A 24,531-nucleotide genomic window follows, 5' to 3' on the forward strand; every position below is an offset into this window, starting at 1 on the left:
TGCCTTTATCACCACTGTGCTTGGAATCACTGTGTATGATGTATATCCCTGGAGTTCCACACAAGGGTGAGAATGCATTTGCCTTGTGAATTCCTGTCTGAAGTTCCATGGGGTGGTGGCCTCAGGGTGGTGAGGTGGGAGGAGGGGGACACTACAGAAGATGTGAAGGGGAAAGACTGAGATTCCAGGACCTCAGCCCAGAGGCTCCTGTGCCCTGACTGGAGACAAGAAGTTACCCAAGGGGCAAAACCTGCCGAGGAGCTTGTCTGGGGGCTGCACTGGGCCGAAGTTTCATCACCAGCTATTTTTATTTTTAGCCTATGCCACCTCTCAGAGTAACCAGTTCTGTAAATGTCCATGCAGCTTTGTTCCCTGTCTCAGTGAGTGGCCCCACAATTTCCCTATTGCCCAAGCTGGAATACTGGACCTCCTTGACTCTTCCCTTTTCCTCACACCCCATATTCAATCAATGGACAAGACCTGACTGTCCTACCATCTAAGGGTACCTGGCATCCATGTGCCTCTCTCCTTCCTGTCACTACTACAATTTAGTTCACTTAATTAAAGAAATAGAACCCTAACTAGTCTTCTGTATTCTTTTTTTTAAAGATTTTATTGGGGAAGAGGAACAGGTCTTTATTTGGGAACAGTGTTTACTTCCAGGACTTTTTCCAAGTCAAGTTGTTGTCCTTTCAGTCTTAGTTGTGGAGGGTGCCATTCAACTCCAGGTCCAGTTGCCGTTGCTAGTTGCAGGGGGCGCAGCCCACCATCCCTTGCGGGAGTCGAGGAGTTGAACCAGCAACCTTGTGGTTGAGAGCCCACTGGCCTATATGGGAATCAAACCGGCAGCCTTCAGCATTAGGAACACGGAGCTCCAACCGCCTGAGCCACCGGGCCGGCCCCTGTGTTCTATTTTTGACCTCATGTAACCCATTCTCCATGCTGAGAATAGAATGATATTACCAAAACACCACTCTGAGAATCCTTCAATTGTTCCTCATTGCTCCCAGGATAAAATTCCAACTCTGCCGTTGGGCCTCACCAGGCTACTGCTTACATTTCCCATGAGTGACAGCTTCAAAGTCATATCCTTCAGGAAACTTTCTCTGCATGTCCCCTGACCGCTCCACCACCTCTAGAATATATGCTCCTTTTCGGTACTTCCATAACACCACGTATTTCCTCTCTCATAGCACTTATATTACACTGCACATACTCTTTTGGTTATTTTCCCCACTCAAATGTAATCTACAAGAGCATGGACTATATTCTTGCTTTTATTTAACACTTATATGGACCTTCATCTGTACTAAGGACTTCTATAAACTCTTTATAAATATTAATTCATTTAATTCTCATCAATTATCATCAATTCTCACAATCCTCTGAGTTGTTATGGTTGTTACCATTATATAGATGATGGAGCCAAGGCAAGAGAGGTTAAGTAATTTGCCCAAGGTCACATTGTTTGTAAATAGCAGAGTTGGGATTTGAACCCCAAAATCCAAGCTCTTAACCACTACTATCTACTGTTTCCCTTGTTCATCCATGTATTCTCATTGCCTGTCACATAGAAGGTCCGCCAATAAATGTTTTAATAAAAGAAAGAATGACTAAATGAATAAAGATAGTGGAAATAACAAAGTCCTTTATGGGAACAGTCGGAAGAAAAGATTTAGCCACAGACTGAGACAGAGATTAAGTTTAGGAGTCAGAGAAATTGAAAGCAAATAGTCCAAGGGGTAAGGAAGACGCCAGAAGTGGCAGGTGATGAAAGGCAAGGTGGCAGGGGCAGGGGGAGCTCAGAAAGGCAAGTGACAAATAGCTCTGCAGTCAACAAAGGAAAATATAGAACAGACCATTGAATTTGGCAAGGAGCTGGCCCCTGGGACCTCAGGGCAGTTTCCAAAGAGTGCTGGGGAAGCCAGATTGCGTGGGCTTGAGGAGGGAGTGAGTGGGTGGATGGTAGAGAAATCAGACAATGAGATTTTACTCCCTGCTGAGCCATGAAAGGTGGGATTTGGGAAGGGGTAGTAATCAGGTTAGGTAAGGTCTTTTAGTCAAGATGTGGTGATTAGGGCCTGCTTAAAGGCAATAAAGGCAAGAGGTAACAAATCTTTGGAGAATAAGAAGTCAAACCAGCCCTCACCAAAACAAAGAGTCTGCTGTATGGTGGTGGACCACACCACGGGCAACTACATGAAATGTAAACATGGGCAAAGTATGCTAGTTTGTTGTGAAGGGAATGAAGGTCAGGAGAGCAGTGCTCTGTAGAAATTCTTTCCTGAGAGATATTTGCTTACTCCAGACATGAGGTAGAAAGGTCTGGTACAGGGGAGTATGGTGACTTGATTTAGAAGCTACTAGTGAAAGAAAAGCAGATAAAAAGCAGAGACATGAAGAGGAAAGAGGAACCATTTTCAAGAGTTCAAAAAGCACAAGAAAACCAGAAAGAAGGCAGGATGGTTAGTGAAGGTCATAGAACTGCAATGAAAAAAATAGTTCTGTTAACTGGCTAGAGGCTTAGCAGTGAAAATGGGCCTCACATTTGGGAGCAGTTGAAAAGAGGATTTGGCTGAGGGAGCCAAACAGCGAGTGAGAAGTAGTGGCCCAAAGAAGAGTCATTTCAGAAGGGAAGTGCAGAGGGTCTGGAGGGGAGTGTTAGCTCAAGGGCTTGGCCTGAAAGGGCCTACTGAGGCCCAAATCCAAAAGTTCCTCCATCCCCAGAGAAAGGGAGCTGGGCCTACCACTATCTTGGTTAGGGGATTACAGGCAGGGCCAATAGACAGGGCTGGCCAACTCGAGGAAAGGAACAGCCGGAAACACAACGAAAAAATGGCAGCCACAGCATAACCAGTGATTTCTGTCAACAACCATTTGTTGAGCATATACTTAACACCAGGCATTGGTTATAGGCTCTGCCTGCTCTCCAGGAATTTACATTCCAGTAGGAGACAAAGTCAAAGCATAGATTATTACCCTATAACACCAGGATGCTGATATTCTGTAGGGGAGACAGATGTAGAAAGGGCTTTGGGGGTTTTAGCATTGATGTGTGCCAAAGAAACGCAACAAAGAGGTCTGTACACAGTCTAGTTAATATAGGGTCTACTTTCCTCCAGGAAGTGAAGAAGAGGCTTCGTGCTGAGGTCTTGGGGTTTCGTTTAATCTGAATAAGTCCATAAATCCACTAGATGGTTATTTTTTGTATTTTGTCACTTTTGTCGTTTTATAATGAGAAATATTTTTCAGAGTCTATATATACATCATTTCAATTCCATTTGAATTATGACAAAAAGGATCAATAACATGCCCTGTTAGAATAAAATAAATACATTGAAAAGCATTCACCTGCTTGGGGAGCACATCCTAAGGGTGGTCCTGTGGGGACTGCATGCCCTTAACCTCTGGAGCAGTGTGTGCCTAAAACCATCTATGCTTCCCTAATATTGGCAAATCAGTTTTAAAAACTGTTTCAATAGTACTTATTCACCTTGGAATCATTTCTAAAAATACTTTGTATGTAATTTTTAAACATAACTTCTTTTCTGATTATAAAAGTAAGGCACACTCATTGTAGAAAAGTTGGGGGGAAGTATAAAGCAGATTTTTTTGTCATCTTAAAATACCATTTGTGAACTGGGGAATATCACCATCGAGATATATATATATATATATATATAGTGCCAAAAATGTATATACATTTTAGGAAAGGAAAACTGTATTAAAAATGTAATAATATATACTGATAACAAAAGATGAATACAAGTCATGTTTGACTTCTGCAATTACAAGAGGTGCTCAAAGTGGTTACCATCAGCGTCCAGACACTTCTGATTATGGCAAACTACTGCTTGAGCAACGTTGACCAAAGTGTCCACTTGTATACATTTTTTGGCACCCCCATATGCATATATATATAGCAGATAATATAGAAATATATAATTATTGATATATAACATATTGTTATAATTATAAACATATAAATACATATTTATATATCTATACTATATAGCAATAAATTATATATTATATATAAACAAATATATATTTATCTTTATGATTAATTTATTTATGTAAATATGTTTTATATACATATACAAATAAGGACTTTGTGATATGCCCCAGTTAACAAATGACATCTTATGTATATCAAATATAAAATAATAGGAAGTCTTGTACTTCTTCATCCAAAGGACAGACCAAAACAACCAATCAACCCCAATGCTTTTAACTGGTGAGCTGAAAGTGGCGTATTATTACTTGGAGTTGATTTAACAAGAACTGTGAACTAGACAAAGTTTCTTTCCAGGTGATAATGTTAGGCAGAATTCGTAGACGGCCCCCCTGATCTCCACCCCATGGTGTTACCTCCCGTATGTATAATCCTCTCTCCTGAGTGTGGGTGAGATCTGTGACTTGTTTCTAGTCAATAGAATATGGCAAAGGTGATGGCTGGCACTCTCGTGATTAAGTTACATTACATAAGGCTTCATCTTAGCAGACTGGAGTGAGTGAGTTCCCTGCTAACCCTGAAGAAGCAAACAGCCATGCTATGAATAGCCTTTGGAGAGGGCCACGTGGCAGAGAACCACAGCTGCAGGTAGACCTGAGGGTGGCCTCCAGCCAGCAGACAGCCACAAGGAAGTGAATTCTGCCAACATCCTGAATGAGCTTGGAAGCTGATTCTTTCCCAGTCAAACCCCCAGATGAAAACACAGCCTGGCCAACACCTTGACTGTAGTCTTGTGGGACAGCAGAAAATCCAGCTACACCATGCCCGGACTCTGTGCTCATGGAAACTGGGAAGTAATAAATGTGTATGTTGTTTTGATCTGCTGCATTTATGATCATGTGTTACACAGAAACAGAAAACTAACAAAGCAGCCCCCACCAATCCTGCATTTTTTAGCACTGTAGCCCATATAGGCTTTGCCCTTCTCCAACAATGTTTGTATCAGAATGGAAATGGGGATTTCTAGTGTCTTTTTCATCCTTCCCCCCCCCATTAATTCCCACCAGGTATATCCCACCAAATTGGCCTGAAATGTGTCATGCATATTACTATCTCTGGCTGCATTTTTGTTTATACCATTCCTTCCAATTCAGAATCCCTCCTTTCTCCCTTTGTGCCTCATCCATCTCATCCATGAAACCTTCTGAACTTCTAGACCACTGGACCATTGCTTCTGTTGCACTTTTTATTTGCATCACTTGTTTGTCCCTGATTCATATGCTGCCATGTGGCCTCTTCTGAAATCTTATTTTTCTGAAAATGTTATTGAATATGTATGTGTGGGGGGTGTAATATAATATATAAAGTACAAAGAACATATAATAAGACTATATAAAGTTATTCATGTCTTTCATCCTCAATGAAATTATAAACTCATTGAAGCTCAGGATTCCACCTTGTGTATAAAATACTGCTAGGAATACACACCTCTGCTTTAAAAATCATTACATGAAGTAGCTAAGCGTGGTTGGCCACTTATTGAGCCTCTCCAGAGCTAGATTTGAGAGCATCCTTCATTGTTACCCTAATCTCGCTGAGCTGCACTTTCCTTTACTGAAAAAAAGAAAAATGTCATCTAATGCAATTATTTCAAGGATTAAATTAGGCTAAGGCAGTGCCTGGCACTTCATAGCTACTCAATAAATGTGAATTGAATCAGAATTTAGGTTGACAAACCTCCCACGTGCAAAGACTGTGCAGACACAAGAGTGGGTGGAATTATCACAGGCAGGCCAATACTTCAAAGAGCTCAGTGAAACTGAAGAAGCGTGTGCACACAAAAGGCCAGTTTAGGTAACTGTGTGTAAGCTTTAGTTTCATTTCCAAGTGGATATATGCGGAATGCAAGGCCAGCAAACGACTTACAAATACTGATCAAGAGTGGGGAGGGATCTAAAGGAATGCAAGTAGGTCTTGCCAGGAAAGAAGTTTGCTGTTTCTGAAATGTTTTGGTCTTAGCCACTGGCAGGATTGATCGATTGCAGTTAGAAAAGCGTTGTCTGTGCAGCCTGTCCAAACGTCTGCTTCTGTACTTCTGTATAACTGTTGCTCGAATTCACTTTTCCTTTCGAAGAGCAAGAAGAAAATCCATTCAACCACCCTAAGTATCCTAACGCCTTCCAAGTCCTGTAAAGGAGGGTCCCTAACATTTCCCCTTATCCCCTGCCTGGGTTCAAACTTCAACTCCCAGGGTTCGTCCAAATCCCTCCCCTTGCCCTGTCATCTAATGCATATGCATATACCACATAATTGGCAGCCAATAGTGTGGGTTCTGGTCACATGGTGCCGGTGGTAGGTGAGCGGACAGAAGTTGTGTGTCGGTGAACAGAGATAGCTCTCAGTCTGGGGCGAGCGCTTTAGTGAGCGTGGACGGATGCTTGGGCTGTAGTCTCTGCGGCAGCGGTGGCGGCACTAGTGGTGGCAGAAGAGAGGAAGGGGGAGGGCCCGAGGGCTACACACGCTCACACTTTCAAGTTCCCTTGGAGGGATAGGAGGTGGGGCTGCAGAAAGAGGAGGCCAGGAGCAGTTCCATCCGTCCCGTCCCGTCTCCCCTTTTCCTCTGGCTCCCTGCACCCTGGCTCTCTGAGAGTTGAGGGTTTAGGTGGCAGTACGCGGCAGTGAGGGCAAGAGGACCAGGAGAGCGGGGAGCGGAGCCAGGGGTGCGGGGGAAGATGCCCATCCTGCTATTCCTCATAGACACGTCCGCCTCTATGAACCAGCGCACTGACCTGGGCACCTCCTATTTGGACATTGCCAAAGGCGCTGTGGAGTTATTCTTGAAGGTAAAGGGAGGGGAGGAGAGAGGTGGGGAGAGCTCCGGAGGGATGGGGATTTAGGTATTTCTGTAACGTTTGTGTCGCCCCCTCCTCCCTTTTCCTTTCGCGGCCCCCTCCGTCATCCCTCGTCCCGCAGCTGCGCGCCCGGGATCCCGCCAGCCGCGGAGACAGGTACATGTTGGTCACCTACGACGAACCGCCGTACTGCATCAAGGTAACGGGGCCATCAACGGGGTGGGGCGGGCGGGAAGTGCGAGCCAGTCGGTTGGGGCGGCTTCCTCTCCTGGCCCCCGCCAGAGCAGTCCTGCGTCGCCCCGCGGGGTGTGCGGGGCAGTGGGGGGCGCGCAGAGCGGTGCAGTCGGCGGCTTCCAAGTCGCCGCGGCTCCCAGGGTCGGGGGAGGGGCAGCCCCGGGGAAAAACCGCAGGAGAGCAGGGCCCGTGGCGGCGGCGACCACAGCAGCCTCGGAAGATGGCGGACATTTTGCTTTTGTATGAGCCAGAGAGGGAGACTGAGGGCGCTGCTGAGATGGAAAGGAGGGAGGGGTGGGGAAGAGGACCGAGACCCGCCCCTTCGGGGCGCACCCCGGGCGGCTGCGGCTGAGGCTGAGGGGCAGAACGAGCCTGCGACTCCGCCCCGGGTGCTCCGGACCCGGCGCGGGCTTCCCTGGAGCCCCAGCTCCTCCTTTGGCTCCTCCTTCCCCCCCCCCCGCTCCCCGCTGCTTCTCCTTTTCCCCCTCTTCCTCCGGCTCCCCTCCCCTTCCTGCTGAGAGCGTGGCAGCGCCAGCCACCGGCCTTCAAAGATTAGACTACTGCTTTTGCACTTCTGCAGTCTTCCATCCACCCTCGCCCAAAGGAAAATCTGTCCGCTGAGCAAACCTCCCAACCCCAGACCGGAGAAACTTTTTCTTTCTTCTCGGGAATTGGTCTGGCTAAGCCCGGCTCTCGGTTACCTTAGTTACTGTTAATGTTTTATTGGAGACAAATCCAAACCGCGACAGGGTGGGGCGGGGAAATGCCCAGGCGGAACCCACCAGGGGCAGAAGAGCTTTTTAGGGACCTGGCCTACCTATTTACATTATCAATTAGGTTTGTGTTAGCCACGTAGGGATTTGTCCAGGGAAGAGGAAGGAAGGAAGGGTAGGACTCTACTGGGCGCAGTTACAATAGTTAAATTGGATGATTTGGTCCACAGGATTCTGACCTACAGGAGAAAAGTAGGGACAACTTCACCTCGGTGGGGTAGTTAATATTTGTTACTAGTGTCGAGGAGATAACCGCTTTGCCTGCAGTGACCCGATGAAATAGAGCTCGGACTATTAAATCAACCTGCCTAAGAGTCCTGCTTGCATATTGAAACTTAGAAAATACGTTACCATAATCCTTGATGTCCTTTGCTAGACGCCCTCTTTTTCTCAGAATTATCTTAATAGTGCTGGGGAGGGGCCATCTGGATGTGCTGTGATTCGTTTCAGCCAAGTGAGGTATTTAACAGAATGGAGCCTACCGAACTGAATAGTTGGGCAAAGAGATGTTTCTTCAGAAATAAAACCAAAGGAGGAAAAAAGAATAAAAACCAAAGGGAGGCTTTAATTTTGTAACGCCTAGTTTCGGTGAACAGTTTGATTAGTAGGTTCCCCTTAAAACTTCTGTTTTTGATACTTTGTTTTCGGTTTTTGATTATCTATTTAGAAAAATTGAGCACGTAGACATCTTTCAAAATACCATAATCTTTCTTAAAACGTCAGTTTCCCAAAAGGGTGTGACCACTTATTTCTTCCATCTAGAAAAGCAGATGTTTGTACTTCCTAAGTCTGAAGGTCTGTATCCTTTGAATACTGATACAGATAAGAACTCACCATTTGTAGCGTGGCCATTTGTAGTCCTCCTTAATTGAAGTAGTAAAAAGGATAAACTCCAAAGCAGTGTGACTTTTTAAAAAAAGAATCACTTATTTAGCATTTTTCTGAATGTTGAGACTCATAATTTAAAAAGGGGTTTTGAACCAACATTAACTCATAGATACAGACAACAGAAAAAATATTTAAAAATGGGTTTTGATTTATAAGACTTTCGTGGCAATGTTTACAGAATCTTTGGAAAAGGAAAAGAAAGTCTCATGTTCCTCTTAACCATCATTGCATCTTTTTACCTAGCATTGTAATCACAGTGTACATATTACTTTGTATTCTGCTTTTTCCACCTATATTGCTCCGTGAATTATTCCAGGCTGCCACATAGTCCTCATACTTAAAATTTTTAGTGTCTGTGTAACTTATCCATGGTATTTTAGAGGCTCAAGATAGTTCTGGGGAAAGTTGGATTTTGTTTTTAGTGGAAATTTCATCTGTTAGCTCTTTTTATCCTGTCATCTTATACACTATATTTCCACCCCCACCCCCCCGAAGTACAAAAGCATTCTTCCAAGTTGAGTCTGATCTTTTTTCCTTATGTAGGTCAGGTATGGGAACATACTTTCTGTAATACTTTTAATTACTAATCATTGGTTATCTTCTTAGTTAGTGTTTAAGATTTCCAAGGTTATTCAGGTTTTTCATTTTAATCTTATATGATAACTACATGTGCTATGAAATGATTAATGATCTTAATGATGTTCTTGTCATGTTGTCATCTATACCTGAATTACTAATAATTTGCCATAGTTTGGTAGCATTTTCTTTTTCTGAGTCTCTTTCAGCCACTCCCTCCTGCCCACCCCCAACCCTCCCCTCAGCATGTGGTAACTATTTGTTCTTTTGCTGTTAGGAACTAGCCATTCTGGTAGGTCTGAAATTTTAGAACAGCTGGTGAATTTTTCTTAAAGTTTAGTCTAGTCTTTCACTTGCTAATAGCTAGGAGCCATAAATGTCTGTTTTCTGTCACACTGATCATCAAATAGGTCTTTCTTTGATTGTAAGCAGGCATCTTAGTTGGTACTTAAAACTTCACTCTCCATTAGCAGCCTGAGGTCCTTTCAGCAAAGTGATGTTAGATAGGGTTTGATTTTTGTAGCTTTTTTTTCTGCAGAATAATGGAAAGTATATTCTTTAATTTCTCTGTGGTTGGAGGGCCATTGTTTATCTCTTCTCAAAATAACTGCTTGTTTCTCAGGTCTTCATTATATCCAACTCTAAACATTGCAAAAAATTTTTTTCTACTAGAAGATTCAATTCTATTGGTGTTACAACACGCATAAGTTGTGCATTTGGTTGGGAGGTTTATTCCTTAATAGGCATGGAACTATTCCCAGTATATCCACTTACAAGCTCTGACAATAAATCTTGTTGTGAAAAGTTACTGTGACTGGAACTTTTCACTAATGTATACTGTTGTGTATGTGAATATAGTATTTCACCTAGGACTTAGTAACTTCTCACAGCACACCCCTTACACATGGCTATGTGCTCTTTTTAAATTAGTCATACCTGTTACTTGCAGTCAGCTCTGCACAGATGGAATTAAGTTTGATTTGGGTGCTATATAAAAAGCATATGAAACGCAAGCATTTTGTGCTACATCTGTTTCAAGTATTCCTTTGCAGACAAGTTTTATACATAGTGTCACAAGTGTTAACACTACATTTATACAGTGGTATCTTTAGTGTACACAGCTAGGATGAAACTGTAATATTTTAAATTTTCCAGTGTAGCCTTAAAAGACTAATACATGATTTTTTAAAGTGGTTTTTTTTGCATATTCTTAATAGTTTTGTCTATGGTTCTGTTGTCTTGTATGTTTTGTTTTGCTATGAATCATGATCTCCTTTTATTCAGTGACTAGCAGAGGTAAGCTCGTCACTACTACTAACTCTGAGCCAACTGAGTGCATCAAGAAGAAAGTGAGCCAGGAGACTGGAGTGTATGATAAAAAGATTAAAAAAGAATAAAAAGATTCAAAATAGTTTGATGTTTTGAGCTACTTTCTTTAAATGAATTTTTTATTGAAGGAAATGCTTTTAAACATAAAACCAAGTCACTTTTCTAGAAATAGCCAAACAGAAGGTTTAAATAGTGGACAGAATGTTTCATTCATATATATATATATATATATATATATATATATATATATATATATATATATATATGGTTGTTTCAAAGAAACATCCTGAGTCTGTAATTTGCAAACACAGAACATTTGAAAAAGTGAAATTTTCCCTTGAGTATTGCTTTTTCACATCCTGTAGCTAGCTTTGCTTACTGGTTTCTGCATGCCTTTATTCACATGTATCAGTAAAAGGCAACATTTTGGCTTACAGATTTAGGAAGTAAACTTATGCTTGTTTTATGATCTGTGTTCCAAATATTTACTGGTATTTTAACTAAGGCATAGCTTTTTCATATACCCGTGAGTATATTTTGTGGGCCTTATTTGGAAAAGGAGTGAATTTTAGGGGAGCCTTTTGTTGTGGTTGGAGGCTAAGGAATGGCCCTCCAACTGCTTTTGGGTGAAACAGTAGCAACATGGCCTGTGAGAGCAACCTGAGACAATGGAAGGTGCGTTTAAAACTCAAAATGTGATGAAGGCAGTGCACTGATTTTTAAGATGAATTGTTTCTCCCCTGATCTTGCTTCCTTTACACCTTCCTCATTGGCCATTTGAAGCATGTGATAATAGTTATTTTGCAGTAATAAAAGGGGAGAAAAACCATCAACACAATAAAAAAGCAACCTACAGAATGGCAAAAACTACTTACAAATCATATATCTGATAACAGATTAATGTCTAAAGTATGTAAAAACTCATACAACTCAATAGCAAAAAAAAAAAAAAGAAAGAAAGAAAGAAACAAAAAAAAGAAAACAAAACCAAAAACAAAGAATCTGATCAGAAAATGGGCAGAGGATCTGAACAGACATTTTTCCAAAGAGGACATACAGATGCTCAACAGGTACATGCAAAGATGCACAACATCACTAAGCATCAGAGAGATGCAAATCAAAACCACAATAAGATATTACTTCACACTTGTTAGAATGGATAGCATCAAAAAGACAAGAGATAAGTGTTGGCACGGATGTGGAGAAAAGGGAACACTTGTGCACTGTTGGTAGAAATGTAAATTGGTTCAGCTACTATGGAAAAGAGTGTGGAGGTTTCCCAAAAAAATAGAAATAAAACTACCTTATGACCCAGGAATTCAACTTCTGGGTGTTTATCTGAAGAAAATGAAAACACTAACTAGAAAGATATATGTACCCTCCTGTTCATTGCAGCATTATTTACAATAGCCAAGATATGGAAACAATCTAAGTGTCCATTGATGGATGAATGGGTAAACAAAATAAGATATACATATATATATATATGTATATCTTATTTTGTTTACCCATAATATTCATATGTGTGTGTGTATATATATATATATATAGATATAGATATAGATATAGATATAGATATAGATATAGATATAGATATATATGAATATTATTCAGCCATAAAAGAGAAGGAAATGTTGCCATTTGGGACAACATGGAAGGACCTTGAGGGCATTATGCTAAGTGAAATAAGTCAGACGAAGAAAGACATACCAAATGATCTCACTTATATGTGGAATCGAAAAAGAAAAAGAAGCTCATAGAATATAGAATATAATGTACATTGTGGTGACTATAGTTAATAACACTGCATTGCATATTTAAAAGTGGCTAAGAGAGTAAATCTTAAAAGTTCTCATAAGAATAAAATTGCAAGTATGTATGGTGACGAATGGTAATTAGACTTATTGTGTCATTTTGCAATACATAGAAATATCAAATCCATGTGTTGTACACCTGAAGCTAATAGAGTAATATATGTCAATTATACCTAAATGAATAAGTAAATGCTTACAGACGTTTATCCAACCTATGAATTAAGTATAGTTTACTGGAAAGAATTTTAAGCGTGAGGTACTCTGACTGGTAGCTCTTGTCCTTTATACAAAAGTAGAACGTGGAGGAACTTTATTGAAAGCTTATACAGATTCTTCATCACTCATGTATATACCACTGTATCTGTATTTCTGTTTGTTTCATTTTGCAGTGAATAAAATATTCCTGTTTTTTGTAAAAAAAAGAAAAGGGGAGACTTATTGGTAGAAGACTAAATCTCTGGGCAAGAGAGTAAAGGCTATCCAGACTAGGCACCTGCAGGAAGGTGACTGGGAAGGGCTGACAAAAAACATGGGGTCCTGTCTGTCCTGTATCCTAAACCTCTTTTGTATCGATTCATTCTTATTTACTCCTCCCTTGTTTCAACCTTGATCATTCCTCACCTGGACCGTTGTTGTAGCAGCCAATCAATTCATCTCCCTACTTCTGATCTTGCTCTTCACTGATTCTTCCCCCGTATTGACACTAGATTGATCATTCTTAATATACAATAAAGTAAAATAGAAAGTCATTCCCCTACTAAAAATCCTTCAATGGCTCTCCATTACATTTCAGAATAAAATCCAAACTCCTTAGCCTGTCCTCCAAGGCCTTCATGATCTTCTATCTTATCTTTCCAACAGTGTCTCTCCTCTCTCTTCTCTTCTCCTGGATATCAGGCTCCAGCCACAATGAAAAATTAGGCCATCTTCTCCAAATTCACTCTGCCATTGCATGTATTGTTCCCTCTGCCTGGGACACACTGGTTGTTGGCCTGAAGTGCCTCTACACTTGGATCTACATTCTCAGAAGTCATCCTGCACCTCTGCCCCACCCCGACTCCAAACAGTGTAACAACTCCCACTGTGGTCCCTTAACACTTTGTCCAGACCTTAACTGTCTAGAGCAGTTAGCATGTTACATGGTGATTGTCAGTGTTCACGTTGGCCGCCTTAATGTGAGCTCTTTAAGGGCACATATTTGAACTTCTCTATATTTGTACCCCAAGTACCTAAGGGAGTGCCTAAATTTTAGTAGCTACTCAATAAATGGGGAAAAAATATTTCAAGTACTATGTAAGTGTGAAAGCTACCCTGTTCCCCTCACCCCTCCCATTTCCACTACTGTTCTCCAGAGGCTAATCGCCATTAACAATTTCATACTCGTATGTTCAATATTTATTACAGCTAGCATGTTCATTGAGGTTCAGGTTTATAATATGGTGGAATTGTATTTTTACAAGACCAGTGTATATGTGTCCCCTTTCTTTTGTTCATACAGTAAAATACATCAATCTTAATGACTTGATGCATTTTTACATCTTTGTGCATTCATGTAACTGCTACCCCAGGCCAAGATACAGGACATTTCCATCAACCCAGAAAATGCCTCTTGCTTTCTCATGCAATCCCTTTCTCCCCTGCTTGGTAACTGTTGGTCTGACTTTTGTCACCAATGCAGCGATATGATCAAAATGGTCTTTCTGGAAGATAAGTCTCACAGTGGATTGCTACTACAGCAATTTAGGCATTCATTTACCATGGTCATTGAGTACCCTCTCTGGACCAGGCTTTATTATAGGGGACTAAGGTGACACCAATAAAGACCTGGCCCAAGGGGAGATAAGAATAGTAAAATGGTCCTACTTATCAAGGGTCTTGAGAATAGTCATTGGAGATAGATGACTGGAGAATGTGGATTAAAGTGTGGGAGGTGTCAGGAGCAGTAGACGCTTAACCAACAAATTGGAGGTGGGGGGAGGATGGGCAGGACTAGTTGAGATTGGATCGCAAAAGGGCTTTGAAACTTACAAGCTAGAGTTTCTACATCTCTCCCAGGGTAAAGAACTATGAGGTGGATTTGAAGAGAAACAGGGCAAGGCTTGTTATCTGTGTGCTTGTTTGGTTATTATTACATAGAAGCATATGTTGAGGTGGGCTTGGGGGAGGGAGGGAAAAATGAAAGGTGGGGGAGACCCAAAAGATGTAGTTGAAATTGCCTAGTTTTGTATTAGTGCTGGCTATTTGAGAGCTTTTGGCCTTGAGTTTGGGATTGGGGTAAGAAGGACAGCAGAAGGGCAGGGCCATACGTAAGCACAGGGCAAATATTGTCCTTTTCAGTTTGTCTTTGCTTCAGAAAGATAATTAGAACTGCTCAGGAGACAGACGTCATTTCATACTGGCCAAACATGGCAGCTCTTCTACATCTCAGGGAGAAATGTTTCCAGAGAAGGGCAGGATTGAAGGACCCTCTATATGGAGGGTGGGGGAACAGGGATGAAGAAGGGAACCCACTGGTTTTAAGTTCTTAAATGAAAAACTTGGTAAACATGGCCTCCAGTTCCCTTTCACTGAGAGTTTAAATGAGAGATCCAGGCAGTCTTTTTGTGTACATATTGGAACCTTGGAACACACTCTGTCCTGAATACAATGTTCTAAATGGTGATTAGGTTCCCAGACCTTCCTCCCCAGGAAAGCCTTTTTAACCCCTAATGTCACTTAGCCATAGAACTATTGTGTTTGTTATTGTTTCTACAGTGAAATGGATTTGGGTTTCCAAGGTGATTTGTGAAAAATACATCCTTCCCCTCTTCTTCCTCAAACTGTGGCGGACTAGTGGTCCCAGTGAGGGGTGGGGACATTATAAGGGCTCCATCAAAGAAGATTAAGGGCTGAGGTGGCAGTGAGGGTAGGCATGGCTCTTCAAATATACCAGCTATTCATATTTTAGATAGGCTATATTTACACTGTTCGGTACAGCATCCACTAGCCAAGTGTGATTACTGAGCACTTGAAAGGCAGCTAGTATGAATCAAGATGTACTTTAAGTGTAAATTAAACACTTGATTTTGAAGACAGCACAAAAAAGTAAAATATCTCATTAACAATTTTATGTTGATTACAGATTTTACAAGTATTTCTAAGATATTGGGTTAAATGCAATATATTATTATTATCACCTGTTTCTCTTTTTTTAATGTGGCTACTTGAAACTATAAAATTACGTATGTGGCCTCCACTGTATTTCTATTTGACAGCAGTGTTGGTCTGTATTCTTTCTTAAAATATTTATGGTGTTCACATACTAGAAATTGCTTCTGAAGGAGGAGCCTTTCTCTTGAAGTTCTGTTTAAAATGAACACCACCATAATGGACTCATCTGTGCATGAAAGGTTGTCGTACAGTTCAGAGTTGATGGGTTGATAACCCTTGGACCCAGGGCAAAATATGAAAGCATCCCAGTCTTGTGTGTATTGAAAGCCAGTTTGGTTGCTTAGACTTATGGATGTAGTTGGTGATCCAACTGGTTGGGTTAGAAAGTTTTTTCCTGGGGTAAGTTCAGTAGAAGATATATGTGAACTCCTAGTATAGCTGCAGTAATTCAGAATTTTGTGTGTTGCGTGTAATATGTGCTCACTAGTGGCACTAAATGGTCCATGCTTTTAGTATTACTAGAAATATGTAACATATCCCTTATTAAATTTACATAGCTACTTGGATCAAGAATTCCTAAGAACAGTATTCACCATGAAAAGTAGGATAAAGGATAAATTCTCTAGCTTGGCATAATGTAAAACCTAAGAAATAAAGGGGAGTTTGTATCACTGCTCTTATTGAGGGCTTTCTGGATGTCCCCTAGCAGAGCCCTTGTCTCATATCCTAAGAAGTCATCAGTAGCATTAAAAGAAGGGGAGACGTCCAGGTCCACATGATAGGCGTGCTCCCATGAATGCTACTTTCTCTAAGCTCAGTCCTCCTAATGCGGATTACGGAAGTGACTATGTTAGTTTTTGTTACTTTAATGGCTCCCATTTAAGGAATAACACCAATGTTCCATTCTGAGGCTGGGTGAAAGCAGCGATGTGCTGATGAATAGCATGTATAGGAGGTGGAACCATTTTATAGCCCTAGTTTTGGATCCTCCTAAAACCTATCTTATAGTCAAAGGTGTTATCTGGCTTTTACAGATATGATTCAACTTACATCTACTTGTAATAATGAACAATAGTATAATAGCTTTCTAATGATAGCAGCTGACATTTATGCACGAGGCAATTTGCCAATGAATATAAAGTGCTTAATTATTAATCTTCCCAACCAGCCTAAGTTGTAGGTACTATTATATTATTATCCCCATTTAACAGATAAGGAAAACTGAGTACCAGAGAGGTTAAGTAACACAGCTGAATAGTTAACCTAGGTCTGTTTCTATTCCAGTCTTAAATAATGAGTCACTTCATTCTTCGTATCAATGATGATAGAATATTCCTTTTAGTAACTTCTCACTGGTTATTCTCATTATTACATGTGTCCTGGAGCCATGTTTTTTAGACAGAATTGTCATGCTATTGTTTACAGTTGCTTTTGATATAACAGTGCTTGACATAATAGCAAGCACTCAATGAAAGAAAATTATGACTGCCAGTGTTACCATTTTTATTATTTGTCTATTTCTAGGTGAATATCGTAGTGCATTTGTTTGTGAAACACTTTGGCCTTTGATGTCCCACAGTTAGGCCCCTACTTAGAGACAGATGTGGAGTTGTTGTGGCACTAAGCTGATGAAGCTTGAGATAGTGTGTACGTGTTGGTGGCCAAAGCTGTGTAGGAAGAGTGGTAGGCTTGAAAAAGCTACAGTGTAGTTTGTGGCTATCTAGTGGCCTCCAGAAACTGATTTGCCATCCTCATTTTATCAATGTCCTGATAAATGTTTTTCTTATAGGGAAAAGAAAGACATCCAACGTACTCCACAGTAACCATTTCATTTCTCCTAATCCACAACCTGCGAGGGAGACAGAAGTGGTTTTGTACAAGGCCTGAAATTACCACACCACCTTTGTGGAGCCTTATGTATCAGCCTGTGCCTCACTTTATGGTGCAGTCTTTATTTCATCCAAATCTCCCACTCTCCTCAAGCCACACCCCTGCCATATAGCCAGATAGCTTTTTTTCTTTCCTGCTTAGTTAGGTTGATAAGGGGTGGATTTCAGAGAAGGAATGGACATCTCCCCAATCAGCCACTAGGGGCTTAACCAGAAAAAGTTATATATAAGACTTTTGCATTGATGTGCCAGGTGTTTGTAGAAAAAGAAGAGTTCTGTATCTGAAACCATATTCACCTGATTAGACTATTAATGGCAGTTGCTTTTTCATTAGTTATATCCTGCCCTATAGGTTGAGTAGTTTAGTAAACTTAGCATCAAGAGCCAAACTCTGGACTTAAATGCTGTTGAACAAAAGACTTGAAACATTTATGTGTGTGCAAGTAAGGAACAGTACTAGTGAGAAAAGTAAATATGATTTATTAAGGTCTTAGGATTTACTGTATCGTTACTTGGGCCAGTTTACTAATGTTTATTCTCGTTGCCCTTGACTATATTTGAAACTGTTAATACTCCTTCTTCCAGAAACTTAACACCTCCTCTGTTCTGTCTCTCCACTGATCTGTCTCTGATAAGTCTTCCTCTGTCTTCCCAATTCTTTCCCTTGGTGAATGCATCCTACCTCATTCAGGGTTTCAAGCAGTCCTCCTACACTGGTGCCTCTCCATCTTTGGTTTCTCATCCAGGCATCTTTAGCTGATGATAGAACATCTCCGCCTGGCTATCTATCCCACCATCAACTCATAGCAGCTATTATGTGAAGACCTCCTTATGACTCTAAAGCCTATCCCCTTTTCCATATTCTCCATCTTTTAGTCTCCCAGGATTGAAAGCGAGGCATTGTGTGGCATTGATCCTATCCTTCCATAGTCTTCTAAGGCCCATCCCTTTGAAATGTCTCTTACATATATGTTCCTTCAACTTAATTTCTGCTGCCATCACTTGAGTACAGGTCCTGAGCTTTTATGCTTTGACCATTATAACAACCTTCTACGCGGTCTCCCAAGTGCCTCCCAAATTCCTACTCTCTACCCATACCAACTGCTAACTTTCTAAAAAAAACTGGTTTCATCATATCACTCCCCCTTCCTAAGCCTTCAAAGACTCCCCATGCCTTTGGATGCCATTCTGAGCTCTCTAGGATCTCTTCCATGTGTCTATATAAACTTATTTCCCATTATTTTCCCATAGGAGCCCTGAGCTTCAGCCAGACCTGTCTTTTTCACCCGCTGAGTTGGTCTCCCCATTCCTGATGCCAGCCTTTAGAACATCAGTTAACCAAAGGAAGAAGAGATACAGAGCCAGGAGAGCTGGAGGCTCTGGGGAGGAGAGCAAGTGAACTGAAAGCATTCCATTAAGGGTGCGACTTGAGTGGGAGGATGCCACAGAAGGTGCTTTAAAGTGCTATGCTAATAATGAGAAGTTGCAGAAGGAAGAGGGAGGGAGCTGAAGTATGACCTTTAGTGGTTGATTAGCCTGCGCTAGATCAAGATGTTTTGATTTAGGTTGGCCTGAAGTTGCCTGGAGGCACTGCTATTTAATCGGAAGCCCCAGTCTCTCTTCCCATTTGTCTTTGCAGAAGGAAGCCCACAAAACTAGACAGTAGAAATAGGATTCTAGGGAGAATATCTAGGTTTTAATACAGCCATGGCATTGGAAAGCTGGGAGTCCCTCTTGTTTTAGTTCTTGTAAGAGAATGCTGAAGATATGCAGAGCATAGCTCTCCATTTTTCGTAAAAGCTTATGTATGTGTATGGACATTGTAAATTCCATGCTGATGTCTCTGAGCTGTATGTTGGAAGTCTGCTTAAGTCTGGGTACTTCTATAAAAATCAGATTTTACAAAGTGGTTGTAATCCAGCCTGTCCGTAGATCACACCATCCACTGTCATGTAAATCTGGGTTTTGTCACTTTTTGTGGCTCTGTAAAGAGTGCTAGGCTAGAAGGCTAGAGACCGGGGTTCTTAGCCACAGTCTGCTTCTGATCAGATAGATACATGACCCCAGGCAAGTCACTTAACACTTTTTAGATGTCAGTTTTCTCATCTGTAAAATGAAGGCATTAGACTAGATTATTAACACTGTTCCTTCCAAAAAACGTATGAAAATTGTATAACTGAAAGGCAGGAAGTGGAATAATTGAGGCGTGGAACTTGGGGTGATTTCCAAATTGCTTTAAATTTTAGAAAATAGTCCCTGTACACGCTTAATGTGCTATATCACACTTACTAGTTAGTTAGATCGGTAAATGTCACTTCATCTCATTGGTATCACTTATTTTTGGGTCAGGACAGAGTCCTAGCAATGGTTACCTCTGAAGAGTGGAACTGGGAGGTTGGTGAAGAGATAGACTAACCTTGTATGTTGAGATTTTTAACAATGAATGTGTGTTACCTTTATGATGTAAAAAAAGTTCGTAAAATGTTTTTGACAGGATTATTTTTAAAACTTAGTCAAGAGGAAAGAGATGCTGTATAATTTTTACAAAGTAATGAATGGCTCTTCTGCTATCTCCTCTGTTCAACTCTTTCTGCAATGTTTGGGTGGCTTAGTCTAACTCCTATCTTGTGTATTTTTCCAAGGCCACATTTAAAATTTTTTATTTTGTGTATGTATTCATTAAAATGTCTTCTATCAAAACAAAAAATCTAAATAATCGAACGTGTGATCTGCATAATAACATTCATTTTTCTGAGAATAGGTATTGGTCAATAGTTACTGTTGAAATGGTCTGAGAGTGAGAGAGGAAACTGAACATTTTTATCTGAGGGAGTTTGTCAAATTCTTTGAAGATATTTTTTCCTTCAGTAACAGTGCAATTGATTACTGGACGAAGGAGAACAGTTTCTAAAATTCAATGTCTACATGTTAGGATCCTCTAGTGAAGATCAAATTTCTTTTGATCCTGTCGTGTTTTCAAGTGAAGTCTGACAGATGTGCTACTTCATAATTTTTCCTAATTCCCTGGGGTAAGAATTGAAAACTCAAAAATGCATTTTGCAGATATTTTAGACTAATTCTTACGATTGTTGAGCCACTAAAAAATCATACTAGGTAAAGAGACTGGTAACACAAAATGGTGGCCTGTGTCTCAATAGAATTAAACTATAAATAATTTATTTGCCCAGTTTATTTTATTGTTATTTTTTAGTTTATTTTTCAATTACAGTTGACATAAAATATTATATTAGTTTCAGGTTGCCTAGTTTATTTTAAAATATGTGGTCATGAGAGTCTTTAACCATCTACTGAAGAAACAATTCAGCAGGCCACAGAATATCAAGTAAATTTCCGCAATATATTAGGGGGTCAATTTCTTAAGAACTTTTTTTAAAAATAGAAGACTCAAGTAAGCTAGAATTCTTTTATGTGGTCCTACTGGTAGTATTTCCTGAAGTTTGTTCATGAAAATTGGTGGACTGAACCCCAGAATGATAGCATTGAGTGTTCTCAGGGAGAGAACTAATGTCATCAAATAAAATGGAGTTTGAACATTTCAGCAAGTTCAGGACACTAAGAAGTGCCCCTAGGAAAGAAACTTTGAGAAAAAGGAATCCAAGAGAACTGGATATTCCTTTTTTATTTTAATTTTTATTTTCTTCAATTACAGTTGACATGCAATATTATATTAGTTTCAGGTATACCGCATAGTGGTTAGACATTTACAGAGCTTACGAAGTGATTCCCCCACTAAGTCTAGGACCCACCTGGCACCATACTTTGTTATTACAATATTAATTGACTATATTCCCTATGCTGTATTGTACAATCCCCGTGACTATTTTGTAACTGCTAATTTATACTTCTTAATCCCTTCACTTTTTTCACCCAGCCTTCCAACCCCGCTCCCATCTGGCAACCATCAGTTTGTTCTCTGTATCTATGAATCTGTTTCTGTTTTGTTTGTTCATTTATTGTGCTCTTTAGATTCCACATATAAGTGAGATCATATGTTATTAGTCTTTCTCTGTCTGACTTATTTCATTTAACATAATATTCTCTAGGTCCATCCATGTTGTTGCAAATGGTAAGATTTCATTCTTTTTAATGGCCTAGCAATATTCCATTGCATATATGTACCACTTCTTCTTTATCCAGTCATCTATTGATGGACACTTAAGTTGCTTCCATATCCTGGCCACTATAAACAACAGCACTACAATGAACATGGGAGTGCATTTATTTTTTTTGAATTCGTGTTTTGGATTTCTTCAGAGAAATACCCAGAAGTGGAATTGCTGGGTCATAAGATAGTTCTATTTTTAATTTTTTGAGGAAACTAAACCATTTTCCATAGTGGCTGCACCAATCTGCAATCCCGCCAGTAATACACAAGTGTTCCCTTTTCTCCACATCCTCACCAACACTTGCTGTTTGTTGATTTATCGATGCTAGCCATTCTGACATGTGTGAGGTGCTATCTCTTTGTGGTTTTTATTTGCATTTTGCTGATGATTAGTGACACTGAGCATCTTTTCGTGTGTCTATTGGCCATGTGTATGTCGTTTTTGGAGAAATGTCTATTCAGGTCCTCTGCCCATTTTTTAATTGAATTGTTTGGAGTTTTTTGGTGTTGGGTAGTATGAGGTCTTTATAAATTTTGGATATTAACCCCTTATCAGATGTATCACTGGCTAATATTTTCTCCCATTCAGTAGACTGTCTTTTCATTTTGTTGATGATTTCCTTTTCAGTGCAAAAACTTTTTAGTTTGAGGTAGTCCCATATGTTTATTTTTTCATTTGTTTTCCTTGCCCTTTTTTTCGATATTCTTAAAACAAGTAATTTTACAAGAAAAAAATGATATTAGTATGCAGAATACACAGAATAATAAAATGCCTCCTTTGAACCTAAAAGTGTATCAGTCCCCTGAGTTAAGTGAGAAAACCACAAAAAAAGTGAAATCAGGCCAAATTATTACAGCATTAAGGGAAACAAAATTGCATCAAATAGGATCAGAAAATTTAATGCAAGAAGAGAGTTTTAAAAGGAGATACAAGACAATTCCATTCTTTTAATGATACAGCATCTTCCTAATGTGCACTTCACAATTTTAACATCCTCCTTTATAGGTGTGTTAGCTGTAAACAATTTATTAAGACATTTAACACAATAAAAAGGCATTTAACATTTTAAGGTGATTCAGCTGTCACAGCGTTCTGTTTACCTAAGGGGCAAGTGAACCTTTTCTTATAGCTATCAGAATTGGGGTCCATTTTAGTTGTGAGAAAAAAATTGTTGAATTTGAAAAGTTTTAACTTGCACAAATATTCCATATAAGGCTAAGGGGAAAGTCATTTGTCTCCTCCGCAGATAGAGTTGATTGAAAAAGCAGGGCTTCTTATTTTTCATGTCATTCTTTCTCATTGGTCAGTTTACCAACAAAAGAGCACTTTGTGATGACAAAGATGATAGAATGTTAAATTGGATAAGAAAGTAAGTTGGTTGAAAAATGCTGTTGAAATTGATTTATTCAAATTGTCTGTGTTGTTGCAGAACAAGTTTTCCCCAAACTTGTAGAGAGCAGATGGAAAAAGAAAAATAGTTTATCTTCCAACAAGAGAAATGATGTTCCTACTAAATATAGACTCTTTGGCTTTAACTTGAGACATCTGGGAAAATATTCAAACCCATTAAGCATCTAGATTGTAACCACCTAGAAGAGCCCAAGGTCCAGGATAACCCTCTCTATATGGGATAACAAAGGGCAAATATTACCAGGCTGATTTCATTTCCTTTAATAAAATATAAAAAGTTTTGTCAAGGAGAGGGAAACAAACATGTCTCTCTGCATTCCAGCAAGGCTTTTTATTCATTATCAAGGGCTTGGTAGCAAGCTAGGAAGGCTTGGACTGAACTGAACTACTGTTCAAGGAAGTGTTCAGATAGGCTTTTGGGTGTGTGTGCCCCAAGTGGGTCAGTGCAGTGGCTCAGCACCAAGTCAGAGGGATGTAGTAAGTGGTGCTTTTCAGTGAGAGAGCCTTTCAGTGTAGATTGTGACAATCTACAATATAGAAGGATTATTTTTGCTCTTTGGAAAGATTCACTGCCATTCCCTTTCAATAGTTATCACCCTAGAGCATTTTAATTAGCCGATTATTTTTTGATTTACAAATATTCAGTTTATGTAGTTTTTAAGGGATACTTCTCTTGTGAAAAGTTAGATGCAGCTGCCCTAAATATGTTTTTCAGTTACCTTGGATGGGGAAATGAATAGCATGTTCATTAAATTTGCACATTATACGAAGTATAACCAGATCATCTATGTTTTGGAAAAGGGTTACAAGTGACCTTTAGAGATAGAGCAAGGGTTTTCAGAAAGGGCTCTAACACCACTCCCACATCCCCTTCAAGGACGGTTGATCTGCTTTTGTCTCTTTTACTTACTTATACTTCCTGGCAAGATTTCAATGGAGGAAAGGGTTCTTCTATTTGAAATAAACAAATAAAAACAAACAAACAAACAAACAAACAAACAAACAAATAAATACCTAGCAATGAATCAGAGAAATGGTCTGGCCAAAATAGGATGAAGTTCAGGAAGGACAAGTATTGGGATGCTGAGGTTTGTGGGAGCCACTAAATAACACCCCTACCTTTCCCTCCTCCATTGAAACCGATGGAGAAATAAGACACGGGAGCCAGACTGAGTTCTAAATAACAGCTTCATTCCTGTTAAAAGCTAGACTGGATGATATAGCCTAGATGTGTGTTCACAAAAAGCTTCCAAATAATTCACACGCTGACAGACCTCCCCTATGGGTCTGTTGTAGGGGCAAAGCCTACCCCTTAAACACTATATGTCAGAGAACATACCAGAAAATTAGAAAGACCTTCAGCAATAGGCCTAGAGGAAGCATGCCAGTTTCCTGTTGCCAAACCCACTGGTCAGATAAGAAGATGGAAATAAGGGTGCAGAGGTTCAGCAACAGCCCCAGTAACGGGTAAATGACTTACTCTGGACCACTTGCTTTGCTAGTTAGTTACAGCCAGGAATAGACTAGGGACTTC

General features: G+C 40.1%; 1 protein-coding gene across 4 annotated transcripts in view; it reads left to right on the plus strand.

Moving 5' to 3' along the window:
- The first annotated feature begins 6,306 nt into the window (after positions 1–6,306).
- The window catches only part of LOC109436244 (integrator complex subunit 6-like), a 56,538-nt gene continuing 38,313 nt past the window's right edge, over positions 6,307–24,531 (plus strand). For 3 of the 4 annotated variants that reach the window (XM_019714684.2, XM_019714683.2, XM_074324308.1), the window contains exons 1-2: positions 6,307–6,798; positions 6,929–7,006. In XM_019714684.2, coding sequence (XP_019570243.2) covers positions 6,688–6,798; positions 6,929–7,006 — 189 coding nt within the window. In that variant the 5' untranslated portion in view covers positions 6,307–6,687. The remainder of the gene's footprint in view (positions 6,799–6,928; positions 7,007–24,531) is intronic. The other variant, XM_019714682.2, reaches the window with a different exon arrangement.

This window comes from Rhinolophus sinicus, chromosome 18 (genome assembly GCF_057876585.1).
Source record: "Rhinolophus sinicus isolate RSI-liver-muscle chromosome 18, RSI-T2T, whole genome shotgun sequence".
NCBI classification, from domain to species: Eukaryota; Metazoa; Chordata; class Mammalia; order Chiroptera; family Rhinolophidae; genus Rhinolophus; species Rhinolophus sinicus.